This window comes from Carica papaya, chromosome 7 (assembly GCF_054855325.1).
Source record: "Carica papaya isolate Zhongbai chromosome 7, ASM5485532v1, whole genome shotgun sequence".
Taxonomy (NCBI): domain Eukaryota; kingdom Viridiplantae; phylum Streptophyta; class Magnoliopsida; order Brassicales; family Caricaceae; genus Carica; species Carica papaya.
This window is the reverse complement of record NC_142315.1, coordinates 28,342,894-28,359,032: the sequence shown is the minus strand read 5'-3', so window position 1 is coordinate 28,359,032 and position 16,139 is coordinate 28,342,894. Positions and strand designations below refer to the sequence as shown.

At 32.6% G+C, this 16,139-nt stretch overlaps 1 protein-coding gene across 2 annotated transcripts; it reads left to right on the top strand.

Moving 5' to 3' along the window:
• Window positions 1-9,763: 9,763 nt before the first annotated feature.
• On the top strand, window positions 9,764-15,762 carry BRS1 (alpha/beta-Hydrolases superfamily protein). Of its 2 annotated transcripts, none has more exons than XM_088207889.1 (9): window positions 9,764-10,408; window positions 12,680-12,787; window positions 13,147-13,242; window positions 13,341-13,433; window positions 13,730-13,839; window positions 13,950-14,350; window positions 14,504-14,599; window positions 15,128-15,233; window positions 15,317-15,762. In XM_088207889.1, exons 1-9 carry the CDS (start codon window positions 10,132-10,134, stop codon window positions 15,458-15,460), a joined length of 1,431 nt encoding a protein of 476 aa, XP_088064015.1. In that variant the 5' UTR covers window positions 9,764-10,131; the 3' UTR covers window positions 15,461-15,762. The 2 variants fall into 2 exon arrangements, with proteins under 2 accessions (XP_088064015.1, XP_021899215.1); XM_022043523.2 differs by having other exon boundaries at window positions 9,765-10,408; window positions 13,754-13,839.
• The last annotated feature ends 377 nt before the right edge of the window (window positions 15,763-16,139 follow it).

Genomic DNA, 16,139 nt, shown 5'->3' with positions numbered 1-16,139 from the left:
TGCTCGGTTTAGTGGGGGTCTTCCTCTCCTCATCTATCTGTACTTGCATTTCATAAGGAATGGTTGAGCAATAATTCATTTTTTTGGTATTTCCTAAAGTTTTTGTGTAAGGAAAGGTTCTGAGAAACGCGACTCTGATGCCAACTGTAAAGGCCTAGAACTTAAATAGAAATAAAATCATAAATTAAATATGGAAGAGAAATAATAGAGTTTAAGGTTTACATTCCTTACACAATAATTTAGAATGTTTAATAGGGTTACGAGAATGTCCTTTTAAAAAGAATAAATAAAAATCAAAGAAATAAACAAAAAACAACATACTAAGCATTCTAGGACAACCTTCACTAATTTTTGAAGAGAGTCTGGGTGGTGAATTATTCACAACCCTCTTGTTAACCAGGATCTGGGTCTTAATTCTCTTGATCTGGAATAATTAATGAAAGGGTGAGCTACATTAGCTCAGTAAGAATATCACACTACTCTCCGATACAGAAACTAAAGATTGGTAAAAATCATAAAAATAACCAATAGAGCTCTTAATTTAAGTAAATTCATTTATCATAAGAAAAATCATTTATTGCATATTTATTGTTGCGAGATTTCTAAAATTGACTTGTAGAGACAATAATTTAAATAACATTTCAATCTCATTTTCAAGTGAGCAATAACAATCACTTTCCCTTTTTATTTGTCTATTGGTATCCTTGAGGACCCAAAAGAATGTCTCACTACACGTGAACCAATATTCAACATTTTTAACTAACCAGCCATCCTCATACCCTGTCCGGTATGAGCGCTAAAAGTATCATTCCTCAATATCTCGTCCGTTATGAGAGTGAATCAGGCCGTTCTCATACCCTGTCTGGTATAAGCGTAAAAAATACTATTCTTCGATACCTCTTTTGGTATGAGACAACGTTCACGATAGGGTTTCCTATGTATTCGATTCGTCCACTATCTCTCAGGATATCTAGTAAGGCTGTCACTCATTAATTCACATGATCAAACAATTTTTTGTTGGCGTATTAATTTCTAATTTCACAAATCAACTGTAAATCACGCAAGATAAGCAATATATATATATCAAGGAAGCACAACTGAATCATTCAACCATTCCAGTATATCATCATTTATTTAAAGCTGTAAATTCAACAATCAGTTAAACAAGACATATAAAAAACTAACTGGTTCCGGCTTCATTAGTAACTTGTAATTATTCTCAAAGTTTTCTAAATTACACAGAATACCATATTATCGATTATTAAGCTTCAATTCTATAACAGAGAATAAGGTGAGAGATTCTTACTTGAATCGGTGTCTGAAATACCGAACTTTCTACTGCGCTTACTAGCAGTCCCAGATTTTCTGAATTTTTCTACGATGATTAAAACATGCTTCACGTACCTAAAAATACCCAAAAAACTCAAAATCAGTGTTAAAATTTCTTTTTCAGCTAATTTCGAGATTCCGACACGATGGCACTGCCGTGCTCCGGAGATGACACCGTCGCCCGCAGCGGCAGTTTGCCTCGGTCTGGCCATTTTCAGCCAATTTTAGCAGATTTCGGCCAGTTTTATACCCATCTTTGCGAAAAAATATGTTGGGGGATCTCGGTTGGCTCAAAAAAATAAAAAAATAAAAAAATAAAAAAATAAAAACCTATCGGTGGTGGAATTTTCTAGTGCAGTGGCTCCACCGGCTCACCTTCGCGACATAGTGTTTTTCTTCGGTCAATTTGTAGAAAATATAATTGTGAACATAATGGTGAAAAAATCGCACGAAACAAAAAACGGGAAGGGGCTCATCGGAGGAGGTTACGAGTTTTGCCTGTGGTTTCCAGCTCACCGCCATTTCTTTTGCTCCAATTTGGCCATGAGGGTGCTCAAAATCAAATTCTGACCGGATAAGAGAGTTTTTACCTTTTAGCGGTCGGAGGTGGCTCCGGCACGGCAGTGAGTGGTAGTTGGCTCCCTTCTCTGGCGACTTGTTCTTCTTATCCAGCGAAAGGTTGGCGGCTAGGGTTTGAGTTCAGTGTGATGCGAAATATTTATATCTATTTTGAATTAATCTGGATCGTTCATCGCATTTGATCTCGACCGTCCGATTGCATTTAAAGAAGAATTGAATATGGACTGTTTATTGCGATTTGATATGGACAGTCTAATCGCGTTTAAAGAGGGAATAAATCTAAATTGTTCATCGCATTTAATCGTGACCGTCTGATTGCGTCTGAGGAGGGAACGGATCTGGACCCTCTACGCCTGCGAGAACGCTTGCGAGCCGTCCAATCGGGGGGCACGCGGATTACTAGTGTGGCCTCTCGTGTGGTACCGAGTCAACGTACCTTGCCACGTGGCGCACTCCAGTTCGTTGAAACTACTGACTGGGTAGTCCTACACGACACAATTTTTTTTAATTACGTTCTGACAACCAGTTTTAAAATTTTCTTTCAAAAATACTATTCGAACCCAAATTTTTATCCTTTTTTTCTCAAAATTATTTTTAATTTCATCCTCATACCGGACGAGGTATTGAGGTTTAGTAAGTTTGGTGCCCATACCGGACGGGGTATGGAAACGGCCCGTTAACTAAAAATATTAAAAGAGATGGTTCACGTGTAGTGGGAACATCCCTATGGACCCCCATGGATACTAGTTGGCTGACAAAGAGAGTGACAATTGTTGTTTGATTTATTGAATATTGATATGAATTTATAATATGTACTATATTACCGAGTATATATGAAATCATGGTATGTATAATGTAATTATGCTGTAGGTTATTTTTATAAATTTCATTACGGTAAGTGGACAGTAAATGATTTTATTTTGATAAATGAATTTGTTTAATTAAGTACTCAATTGGTTGTTTTAGTTTTTTACCAACTTTTATTTCTGTGTCGGCAATGTGGTGTGATATTCTTACTAGGCTAGTATAGCTCATCCCTTATTTAACTATTTCAGATCAAGATGACCAGGATCCAAAGTTCGATCCGCAAGAGGATTGCAAGTAGAATACTACTTTTATTTATTTTTTATTCATTTTCTTTTTTTTTTTGTATTTCTTTTAAAAGAGTAATTCTCGTAGCACTATTCAGTACCTTAAGTTATGTGTGTAAAGAATGTAAACTTTGAATATTTATTATGCTTCCGCACTTTAATTATCATTTATTTTCTTTAAATATTTCTGAGGCCATTACACAGCGATCGCCTCACCCTCCTACTCATTGGGGCCTGATTCTTACCCGACGGCTGGGTATAGGTCGTGCGTTTAAGCTCCATCCATTTTTAGAGTTAGTTGATTCGACATGTGAGTTGTTATGCATTTTCTAGTAACTGTGAGCAAACTGGAAAGAGCCCAATTTGAGAATCGGGCGCCCCCGACGTCCAAATTATAATTTGGAGAAGCGTCCTCAGCAGCAGATCGAGGCCTAAGTCCCCTGAAAGGGGGGCGTTGGAGAAGGTGAGAGCCCCATCATACCCGGACCTTTTCACACTCCGAGGCATTGTCAACGAATCGGGTTGTTTGAAAATACAGTCCAAATCGAACAGATATATTATATTATAATTATAATATTTCAAACATGTAGAATTAAATAAAATTATATATTCAATATATTATCATATAAAAGATATATAAAATAAATCTAATCTATAAAAATCCCCATAATAATATTCCTAGAGACATGAGCTTATTTTTAAGGCAACACTATCACGTACCCTATTAACTACTTACTTGTTTTCATCATTCTTTTTTCTTTTTAAATATTCTTTTAGGAAAGTTGCTTGTTCGTGTTTGCCCATATATATATACACTCACACACATATACACATACATATATACACGTCATATACATTAGTTTTATATATTTATCTACAACCTAGCTCGGTAGTCTCTTAGTTAATGTGGACAAGGAGAAGAACAGAAGACAAATCATACATATTAAAATTTCTCTCTCTCTCTCTCTCTCTCTCTCTCTCCCTCTATCTATTATATATATATACACACACACACAGAGGTATGTATAATAAGTCAAAGCCATGTGCCTCAGCCGTTTGGCATATTATCATGAATAAATGTATCGATTTGGATAATTTGGATCTTAATTAGGTCAATTTATTCAAAACCTAGCTAGCTAGATACTCCATATTTGGTTTGTGATGTATATATATATGTATATATGTATGTCTATATATATATATATATATATACATATATATATGGTTGGCCAACCAAATCTTCAAATTGTAGATATTCTGTCGTCACTCTTTTTGTTACTGGGAGAGTGTTTGGCTAATTTTATAAACGGTGGAAAAAAAAATTATAATAAACTCTTTTCAAATTTATTTCACTTTTTTATTTTCATACTTTGTAGATTTAATGAGTTTATAAGCACACCCACTTAAAAATCTTAAAAATTAAAAATAAAACTAATTAATTAATTTTTTTATTCTTAATTTCAAATGATGTACTAAATATACATGTGTAATACCCTTAAATTAATTTTAATAAATTTAAAATTAATATAGAAATATAATTTTTATTTAATGCAAAAATAAAAAAAAATAAGTAGGGGATGAAATTGAAAATAGTTTTAAAAAAATGTGAAAATTTGGGTTCTGGATGTGTTTTTGAAAGAAAAATTAAAAACTAATGGTCAAAATATAATTTAGAAAAAATGTGTCACGTAGGACGCACAGTCAGCAGCCCCGACGAACCAGAGTGCGCCACATGACAAGACAAATTGACGCGGTGCCATGCGGGAGGCCACGCTGGGGATCCGCGTGTCCGTAATCGAATGGTTCATATTTGTTCCTGCGCACGTGAACGGTCCGGATCCGTTCCCCCATCAGACGCAATCGAATGGTGTAGATTCGTTTCCGCGCACATGAATGGTCCAGATCTGTTCACTTTCATACGCACTTGGACTATCGCGATTAAACGCGACAAACGGCCTAGATTCATTTCCTATTTAAACGTGATTGGACATCCTAAATTAAATCGCGATGAACGGTCCATATTCATTTCCTATTTAAATGCGATCGGACGGTGCAGATCAAACGCGATGAACAGTTCAGATTAAAAAAAATGGATATAAATATCCATCTTCACGCCAAACCCTAACCTTAACGCAGACCGCCCCCCCCCCCCCCCGGGGCTGGAGAAGAAGAGCTAGTCACTGAGAATGGAGCCGATTGTCGCCCGGCGCCACACCGTAGCCACTTCCGATCGCCAAAAGAGGTAAAAAAAAAATTTAATTCGCTTGAAATTCAATTTTGAATACCCTTATAGCCAAATCAGAGCAAAAGAACTGATGGATGAGCTGGAAATTGCAGGTAAAGTCTGACAGTGCCGCTGCAAAAAAAAAAACAAAAAATGCATCTGATAAGGCCTTTCCCGATTCCCGTTTTGTGTAATTTTTTTACCATTGTAACCACTATTCTTTTTTTTACAAGTTGACCGAAGCAAAATATCCAATCGCGAAGGTGAACCGATGGAGCCACCGCACTGGAAAACTCCGCCATCGGTAAGCTTTGGTTTTTCGATTTTTTTTTGTCAATCGAGGCTCCTTAACGTATTTTTCCGCAAGAATGGGTACAAAATTGACTGAAATCAACCGAAAACGTCCAATCCGAGATAAACCACTAGGCGACGGTGTCGTCACTGGAGCACGGCAGAGCCGCCGTGCCGAAATCCTAAAATTGGCCAAAAAAGGTTTCTAACACCGATTTAGAATTTTTGAGATATTTTTAGATACTTAAAATGTGTTTTAATCCTTAAAAAAATTTAGAAAATCTAAGAACCACTGATAGGCACAACTAAAAGTTTAGCATTTCGGATATTAATTTGAGTAAGAATCTCTCACCTTATTTTCTGTTATGAAATTGAAATTTAATTAATAATAGTACGGTAGTTTGTGTAATTTAAAGAATATTTATAATTAATTACAAGTCACTAATGGAGCCGAAACCGGTTATTTATTACTGTTTGTCATGTTTATCGAATTGATTGATTTTACAGTTCGAATGCATGATAATACACTAAAATTGGTATGATAATTCGATTGTATTTTATTTATACATGTATTGCTTGTTTTACGTGATTTATAGTTAATTGGAAAATTGAAAATTAAAGGTAAACAGAAAATTAGTTGATTAATGGATGAACGGTAGCCTTATTAGATATCCTCAAAGATGATGGACGGACCGGGTAAATAAAGAACCCTACCGTAAACGTTTTCTCATACTGGACGAAGTATCAAAGATTAATATTTTGACACTCATACCAGATGAGGTATGGGAGCGATCTGTTTCATTCTCATATCGGATGGGGTATTGAGATATGGTATTTTGGCGCTCATACCGGACGCGTAGTGGGGGGCATCCCTATGAACCCATATGGATAGCAGTAGGCTGATAAAAGATAAAGTTGTTATTGTCGACTCATTATATATGAGATTATGATTTTTTTTATGTTATTGACTCTGTAAGTTGATTTTGGAAATCTCACTACGGTAAGTATACGGTAAATAATTTATTTATGATAAACGAATTTACTGAAATTAAGAGCTCCATTAGTTGTTTTCATGATTTTTATCAACTTTACTTTCTATGTCGGTGAGTAGCGTGATATTCTTACTAGGCTAGTGTAACTCACTCTTTCATTAACCATTTCAGATCAAGAGAATCAAGATCCAGAGCGCGATCCACAAGAGAGTTGCGAGTAGTATGCCCAGTTGTTTATTTTCCATTATTTCTTTGATTTTTTGTTATTTCTGTATCCTTATTCCGTAATCTAAGTTATTGTGTAAGGAATGTAAACCCTAACTATTTTTTTCGCTTCCGCATTTAATTCATAATTAATTTGTCTTCAAGTTCCGGATCGTTACGACATGAGTTATTTAATTAATAAAATATTATGTAATACCCAAATACATATATGTATATATTATTTTTTATTTTAAATATATAAATTAATTTAAATATTTCATATCTCTATAAATAAATAATTATTCTGTTATAAACGATGCGTATTAATATATAATTTCGTTGAATATGTAATATTTATTGATTTCATTAATTAAAAACAGTATAAAAAGGCTTCCGTACTCACCAACATTTAGGATCGGGATCGTTACATATTATATATATTTTTATGAAAATAAAAATAAATGTCCCTTTTAATTATGGGATGAAGCAAGAGATAATTAGGGAAACGTGTGGAAGGTCAAAGTCCACATATTGGAGTGGGGATGCATTGAGTGCACGTGGGATTAAATTGATGCATGTATTGCGATTGATTTATTCATTGAAGGGGAGTTATTTCTTTCAAACTAAATTATTCCACCATCCAAAATCCGATCTAATAAAAATTTGGTGTTCATCAATCTTCCCCCTCCCAAATCCTCGATCCTCAAATTAGTTGTTACGTAATGTTTATGTCACACAAAAACGTAACACACTAATTGAGATTTTATTATTTCGTTTATCGTAATTTTATTAATATATTAGTACATTAAATCATCAGTTTCATTTAATCAAACATTATGTATCAGTCATTATCAATTTACAATATACCGATAAAATGACAAATTTTACGTTTGAATTCGTCAGTCTCGATTTTTTTTTTTTAATCGAAAAAGAGGATACGAGGCATAACCAATTTATTTTGGATGGGTTATTCTATTATATTCTTGTAATTATAATAAAATATAGTACAATTATGATTTTCAAAATTACATTAGCAATAAATTAAAAAATTTTAACACATCTAATAATTTTATTTATAATTTTAAAATTAAATTAGTCATAATCAAATAAAAAGTTGATAATTACATTCATAAAAAAGCAATTAATTAGTTAGAGAATTTGGTAAACAAGCTTTAACCACTTTTTTAAAAAATTAATTAAATAAGATGTGATACTTTTAGAAGTCTCTAACAATAATTAGAAAGTTGACCAACCTTTTAACCTCCCAAATCAGATTACCTATTCAATAAAATTATGCTCATTAATCTCTCACTTTGGGCATGTATATATATATATATATATATGTGTGTGTGTGTATAATAATTTTTTGTGCTATGGGTGTAAGTTTTCCCTTTGTTGAAATATATAAATTAATGTGATTATATTAATGTACTTTATTTATTTTTTTAATTTTTAAAATAAATTATATAAAAAAATATCTAATAAAAATAATAAAAAAGTTCACTAGTTGATATGAATAATATAGGCTAATTACTTATATTATTATAATTAATTTATATAATTTTTAACAAATAACAATATACTAAAATAATGATTAAATTTATTATATTCTATTTAAAAATTACAAATTTAAATTTTATTAAAACATAAAATTCGTTTCATTATATATGTACATATTATGAATCAGTAATGACCAACTTATAATATTTATATTATAAATTAATCGTACTCAATTTATAATATTTAATTTAATGAAATCGAATACTTAAATCGCGAATATATTTATAGATTTAAATATCGAATTAATTTTTTACCAAAATATATTACTTAATTGGTATTAAATATTCCAATGGGTTGAAATCATTATTACCCCCATCTTTACTTTCATATATTTTTGGACCACAATATTATATGCATGCCATTGGCCTGGAAACCAGTAAGCCTGGAAAATTGTGGTCACAAAAAACCTGCTGCACCTAATCAATGAAACCCCTTTAATTAATTTATTGATTAACTCTAATCCTTCCTAATCAACATTTTTAAAGGGTTATACATTAAAAAAAATAAAAAAATTATTGTATAAATTTTTTCCGTTCATATATAACTTTTATTTTTAAATTTTATCTTAATAAACTATTATCATTAAACAGATACCCGTACAATAGAAGATATATTTATGTCGGTATCAAATTTTAAAAATATTAACAGTGTGATAATCGTATAATTAATTTTGTTATTACTGATGATACGTTCTTTCTAGTATTGTAATTTTTATGTATTATTAAGTTAGATAACGATACTTAAAGGTGAGTTAAAAAAATAAAACACTGTTGGCATTGAAGATTTCTTTTTTCTTATTTATATTTATTTTACGACTGTTTGGAGATAGCGAAAATGAGAGAGAGAAAAAAAAAATAGTTGCAACACTAGTAGTAGTTTAAAATTTGATACTTACATAGATACTTTATATGACGAGTGAGTATTTATAGGACGACATTAAATATGTTATTAGCGATAAGAGTATAACTTGATAGAATTTAAAAGTTTGTATTATTTCTTTGAATAATATATGAGTTTTTTTTTATTATTTTATGTAGTATTCTCAATATCTTCTTATTAATTAACTATTGAGTTTAATATAAATTCTTAATTTTAAATGAAATAATATCATTATTAGATAAAAAAATTTAATAAAAAAAGCTTTTGATTTTAAATTAATTTAACTTAATTATTTTATATATATTTTTTATGTCATATATAAATTTATTTTTATTCATTAAAAAATTGGAGTTTATTTGATTTTGTGATTTCCTCATTTAAATGTAAAATACAAAAATTATAGAATTGAAGAATTAAGAGATTAGTGAATTTGATTTTATTATTAATTTATGCAAATTAAAATAATTAAGATATAAAAATATAATAAGATTAAAATTAAATGCAAAAATGTAGTAATATATATATATATATATTCGTTAATAATTAATTTTTTTGAAAATAAAAATGATGAAGAGTCTTGTGATGCATTAATGATGTTGGTTTCTGGGTACTTTTAAGACAAGTGCTGATCTACCTTTTCTCTCTGTCTTTCTCGCGGACTCTTCTTCCTCCCTCCGTGTTGACTCACTGAGTCAGACCACGAGAGAGAGAGAGAGAGAGAGAGAGAGAGAGAGAGAGAGAGAGAGAGAGAGAGAGAGAGAGAGAGGGGCTCCTACCGCACAGCTGCTAAAACGTACAGTTTATAGTAATGAAGCAAACGCATTAGCATCCTTGGCTTCTTCTTCAATTTCTCTCCCCTACGCACAGAAATACACTGTTTTATACATCTCATAGTTCCTTCTCCGCAAACAAAACCTTCGTTCTTCTTGTAATTCGGAGAATTGCAGAGGAGAGATTTCCGCGGTGCTGCAAATCAATAACAATGGCGACTCGGATCATTATCAGCAGCATTGCGTTCCTGTTTCATCTTCTTCTCGTAATTTTGTCTTCGACTACGGAGACTGTGTTCGCTTCGACGGTGCCGAAACAGCAATTGTTAGACAAAGTCTCGGCTCTTCCCGGTCAGCCGCCGGTGAGATTCTCGCAGTTCTCCGGCTACGTTACCGTCAACGAGAAACACGGCCGAGCTCTCTTCTACTGGTTGACTGAAGCCTCTGATCTTCCTCACAACAAACCTCTTCTTCTTTGGCTCAATGGAGGTTAGTTAGTTTGTTACTTAATTGCACACTCTTTAAGTTCACACAAAATCGCCACACACTTTTCTCACATCTTTTTAGAAAACGACGCCGTACCAAACTCCATTCTCTTTGTTCTCTGAAATTAATTGTTTTACAGTAATCTTCTCCGTGTTTTTTTAAATTATAAACGTAATTTTTTTAATACATTTTATGGAATTTATTCAGTGGGAATCAAGTAATTTCGTCTCGTTACAGTATTGTGGTTTGCGTAGGAGTAGAACTGCATTTACAGAGCTAGCAGATAGCCATTAATGCGTTGATGGGTTTCTTGGGCATTGGGTACTTCATCCTCTTCGTTTCGCTAACTCTCTCCGGAAATTTTTGAAAAAGGAACATGAATTTTTTTAAAAAATTTGTGTTTATGATTAATATATATATATATATATATATGTTAGTAAATATATTCTATACAAAAAAAGAATCATTAACCTGGATGAAAAAGTTTTCCAATCCGGCCGTTCAAGCTCTTCTTGCACGTGCCATAAAACGACATTTCTATACCATGCGCAACAATACCAAACAACCCCATTGTTTACTAAAATGCAAATGTTCAGGTCTTCGTCATCATCATAATCATCATCTGCAGAATGGATAAAGGAAAGTAAAAACGTCTGGTTGTTACGTAGTACCAGAGGAAAAAAAAAAAATAACCCACATGGGTTCTCGTGATCTTTCTCTGTCTCTATCTTTTTTAGGGTTTTTATTCCTTACAGGACTGACGTTTATTCCCTGTTTGGAACGATCCCATTAACTTAGAAAGCTGTTGGAGGCTTTTTGTGGTTTCATTTCTTTGTCACTTTCTTCCCAGAACTTGTTTGTATATAATGTGTTTTTTGAAACTAACAAGAGGCTGGCTGACTGGCTACCCACAAAAGTGAACCCACTTTTTCCCTCGCCCCAAACAGAAAAAAGGAAAAGAAAAAGTTAAACCAACTTTTTCAGGAAAAAAAACTATCCACATTTTGAAAAAAAAAAAAAAAAAATTAAAATTTCCCATATTGCCTCCACGAAGGATCCCCACATGGGCTCTGGTTCTCTCCTGTCTCTTTTACTTTATTTATTCTTTAGGGTTTTTTTACATGAAATTTCTTCTGTTAGTTGACTTTGAGAATGCAAAGAGAGAAAACCAGAAACTTTACATGGCTGGGTCGGTCATACATATATTGCATGCTCTGATAATTTTAGTCCTCTGAAGCACGCGCATTCAGATGGTGATAATGGCTGATATGTGTTAGACTCGTGAGGTTACTTAGTGGGAACAGTCGCTTGCTTTATGACCCAGAAATTTAGGAGCATTTACTAATATTATTTTTAAATAATTTATTAGGCTGCTTTGCTGCATAACAATGACAAACTTTAATTATTAATAATTGATGTATTAATTAACTTTAGTTCTATCATATACATTTATCATCACACTCATGGATTACCTTGTGTGTGCTTGTGTATTGAAGTATATAAACCGTGTGTGTATATATATATATATATATATATATATATGAAAACAGTAATACTGGTCACTGTCTTGTGTTATTAATAATGGCAGCTGACATCTCAGAATTAAAAAAAAAAAATACAGAGGAAGCTATCCTCCTCCTTTAATTTTAATACTGGGTTAGGTGTTAGATTGCGGATTAATATTCGAGAGGAAAGCGATGGTATACAGTAGTGATCTATATACTTTATTCATATATATATATATATATACACACACACGTATAGAGTACTGGGTAGGAGTCAGATTCATCCCTAAGGAGCTTCCGTATATATATATATTAACTATATAAACACTGTTTGATATATTCTGTTTAATATATACACCTAGCTAAATTTAGTGGAACTGCTCTAAGTGGTTTTAAGAAATAAATTATGGGAATTAAAATTTTAGTTAAGATTAATCCAGATTAACAGGTGATTAATTAGAAAAGAGGTATGACATTAATTTATGTAGGACTCGCAATTGATGAATCTTGCTTTTGAGGTGCCTAACTTCTGCAGTCCTGTTTCACAGTCATGTGCATGCCCCCACCTGCACAGTGCTAGTTGCAGAGCCAGAAAGCATAATTTAGTGGAAAATGAATTCCCCCCCCCCCCCCCCCCCACCTCTTTTCTTTTTTGTTTTTTAGATTTGGGTTTCTTAATTAAAAATTATTAGTAGTTTAATTAGCTAAATCCGGTTTAATCTCGGTGTGCAAGAAATTAAATTGATGAAATATCTTGAAAATGGAGCAGGACCAGGGTGTTCATCAGTTGCATACGGAGCATCTGAGGAAATTGGACCGTTTCGGATCAATCGAACCGGTTCGTCTCTTTATCTCAACAAGTATTCATGGAACGCAGGTAATTTTAATTAATTAACTAATTAATTAATTACTTAATTAATTTTATTTCATTTATTAAAAAAAAAAAAACAGCAAACAATTTTCTCTGTCTTGCAAATGGAATTTGAAATGATATGAAGGTTGAATCAAAATAACGTGAAATGACATTTTCGTAACATGGGCCATAGATTTCGTGGAGTTGCAATTATGAGCTTCCATCAGTTTTGTGTTTGAAGGAAGAACTTCACCTCTTGGCTATAAATTTATTGTCTTCTAACTAATTATTAATTAGATTACTTCATTAATTATTGCTAATTGTTTTCTTAATGATAAAAATTAAGTTAATAAATTATTGTTAATTTTCCCATGTTCTTACAGAAGCGAATCTTCTCTTCCTTGAATCACCAGCTGGGGTAGGATTCTCCTACACAAACACAAGCTCTGATCTTAAAGATACTGGGGATAATCGAACAGGTAGTAATTAAATTAATGTACTTTGATTAATGTCAATAATTACATTTTATTAATAAATTAATCTCATTAATTTATTAAATCCATTGATTACGACACAGCTGAGGACGCTCTAATATTCCTGATAAGATGGATGGCAAGATTCCCTCAGTATAAATACAGAGACTTCTATATTGCTGGTGAAAGTTATGCAGGTAAATTTTAATTATCTGATACATATATATATATATATAACTTTGTCATAATTATATATTGTAAAAAAATTAAACTAACTTAACCCACATCTTTAATTTCACAATTATAAATTATATTTTGGTCTAATTTGTTGAATAATAAATCATGAAATTAAAATTTTATTTTATTCAAATTTCAATTATATTTATGTTTATATCTTCATATCTTTATAGAAAATAAACATAATATGTTTGATTTTTTTAATATATATATATATATGTATGTATAATATGCTTTTGGCTGATGGGAAAATTAGATGGTTCATTATTTATTTCGGCAGGACATTATGTTCCCCAATTGGCAAAAAGAATCCATAACTACAACAAAGCCTATTCGCGTCCCATCATCAATCTCAAAGGCTTCATTGTAAGTATCAAAACAAAACAGTTCCTTAATTTTACATATTCTAATGAAAAAAAAAAAAAAAGTTATAGTTATACTTATATGTCTATATATGTGTGTATATATACACACAGGTAGGGAATGCCGTTACAGACAATCACTATGACAACATAGGCACTGTAACATTCTGGTGGACACACGCAATGATATCAGACAGAACTTACAAGTCCATACTTAAATACTGCAATTTCTCGGAAGAGGAAGGGCAGTCGGATAAATGCGATGAGGCTGTAAACTACGCAATAAACAATGAGTTTGGAGACATAGACCAGTATAGTATTTATACGGCAGCTTGTAAGGTGCCTCAGAAGCCTAATGTGTTGAGGCTCAAAAACACACTGCTGCGCAGAAGGGTGGTTTCTGGGTATGATCCCTGCACTGAGAATTATGCTGAGAAGTATTATAATCGTCCAGACGTACAGAAGGCTTTGCATGCTAATGTTACTGGGATTCCGTATAAGTGGACTGCTTGCAGGTAATTATTTATTGGAATAATTACTGTTTTACTTCAGGTTATGGGAGTATATATATGTATATTTTTTTACTTACTCTTTTTGTATTTAGATTTTGTTTTGGTTGAGTTTGATGGAAACTCTTGTTGATAAAATAATTGGGTTGATTTGGGCAGTGATGTTCTTATAAAAAACTGGAAAGATTCTGAAGATTCTATGTTGCCCACGTACAAGGAGCTGATTGCAGCTGGTTTAAGAATATGGGTTTTCAGGTAAGAGGGAAAAAAATCATAGAATCCCCTTTCTAACTCTTTTTTTTGTTTGTTTGTTATATTTTATATACTTATACATTCAATCTTAGTTTAAAGTTTAAACGTAATTTTTTATGTTTAAGCAAATTTTCTATTATAAATTTTCAAAATGAGATTTCTTATTGTATCTCTCTAAAAGGACAATACAAATTGAAAATTTTAATGTAAAAATCTGAGGTAAAAAAACTTTATTAAAAATTTTCTTTGAAAATGTAAATCCCACATAAGACAGAACTGTCACATATCAACTTGGTTTTTCCTAAAATTGAGTTCATTTTTACGGTTGTCTAAATAAATATGAATTTATAAATAAATTTTACCAAATTCTGAATTTTATACTGGACATAGACCGAGGATTGGAGATACATATTCAAAGAGAGGGTGGTTAAAATAATAATTGAATATATATCTTTATATAGTTAATTGAAATACTTGAACTACACTTCTTGATATTCTACCTAATCTCATTACTTCCCTGCAACAATGTAGTGGTGACACGGATTCAGTAGTCCCAGTGACTGCCACTAGGTTTTCTCTCAGCCATCTCAACCTCCCCATTAAAACCAAGTGGTATCCTTGGTACTCCGGCAATCAGGTAATAACAACGACGACTTGCTCATCTTCTTGTTTTTGGATCTCAAGATTACCAATACAAAACATGATCACCCCTGTGACCAGGTAGGAGGATGGACAGAGGTCTATGAGGGTCTGACTTTCGCAACAGTGAGGAGTGCTGGCCATGAGGTCCCGCTGCTCCAGCCGCAGCGAGCTTTCATTCTTTTCAGATCATTCTTAGCCGGTAAAGAACTTCCGAAATCCTGACTCAGTTGGTTATCTCCACAGTTAAAAGGAAGATAACACAAAGGAGCCGCGGAATGTTGTTGGGGGTGTCAAAGTGTGTAGAGCAATTCAATCAACAGGTTTAAGTAATAGAGATAAATAGCGCATGCATGATTCAGTCTAACTAGGAATTTGATTGTTAAAACAGACCATATTCCATTCGATTCTCAAAGGGAAAACTGGGAAGATCAAATTTTTCCAGATGGAAAACTGGATTCAGATTTGCAGTTACACCATTTCGTGATATCAATGCACGAACAAGAAAGATCTAAGATCTTTTCCAATGACAGAGCCTATTTCTTTCCCTCCCTGGGTTTGCTTTGGGGAAAGCTAAATGATTAACGGTCTGCTTGGAAGGGGAGAAACGAATGGTAAAGGAGAAAATAAGTTTTATGATACATACCCTTATCCAATCTTTCCCTCCAAGTGGATCCTAGAGGACTATCATGCAACTTGCGCAATCAGACCTTAAACCGATCTAAAGTCACTAACACCTTATGTTCTACTAGACTGTATGGTTCTTGGATAAAAGATGCTTATAAAAACCACCAAAGGGAAAGATGGAACAAAAACATCTCCAGCTCTCTCTCTAATCAATGCAACATGGCATTAAAAATCTTATTCAACAAGGGGAACTTGTTCTTTTCATCTTCCATCATTG

What these genes read in the sequence shown, in the direction of transcription:
- BRS1 (XM_088207889.1), top strand. Translation starts at nt 10,132, where the DNA reads ATGGCGACTCGGATCATTATCAGCAGCATTGCGTTCCTGTTTCATCTT. An exon ending in TACTGGGGATAATCGAACAG is followed by an intron (nt 13,243 to 13,340) that starts GTAGTAATTAAA and finishes ATTACGACACAG; the next exon opens with CTGAGGACGCTCTAATATTC. An exon ending in CTTGGTACTCCGGCAATCAG is followed by an intron (nt 15,234 to 15,316) that starts GTAATAACAACG and finishes CCCTGTGACCAG; the next exon opens with GTAGGAGGATGGACAGAGGT.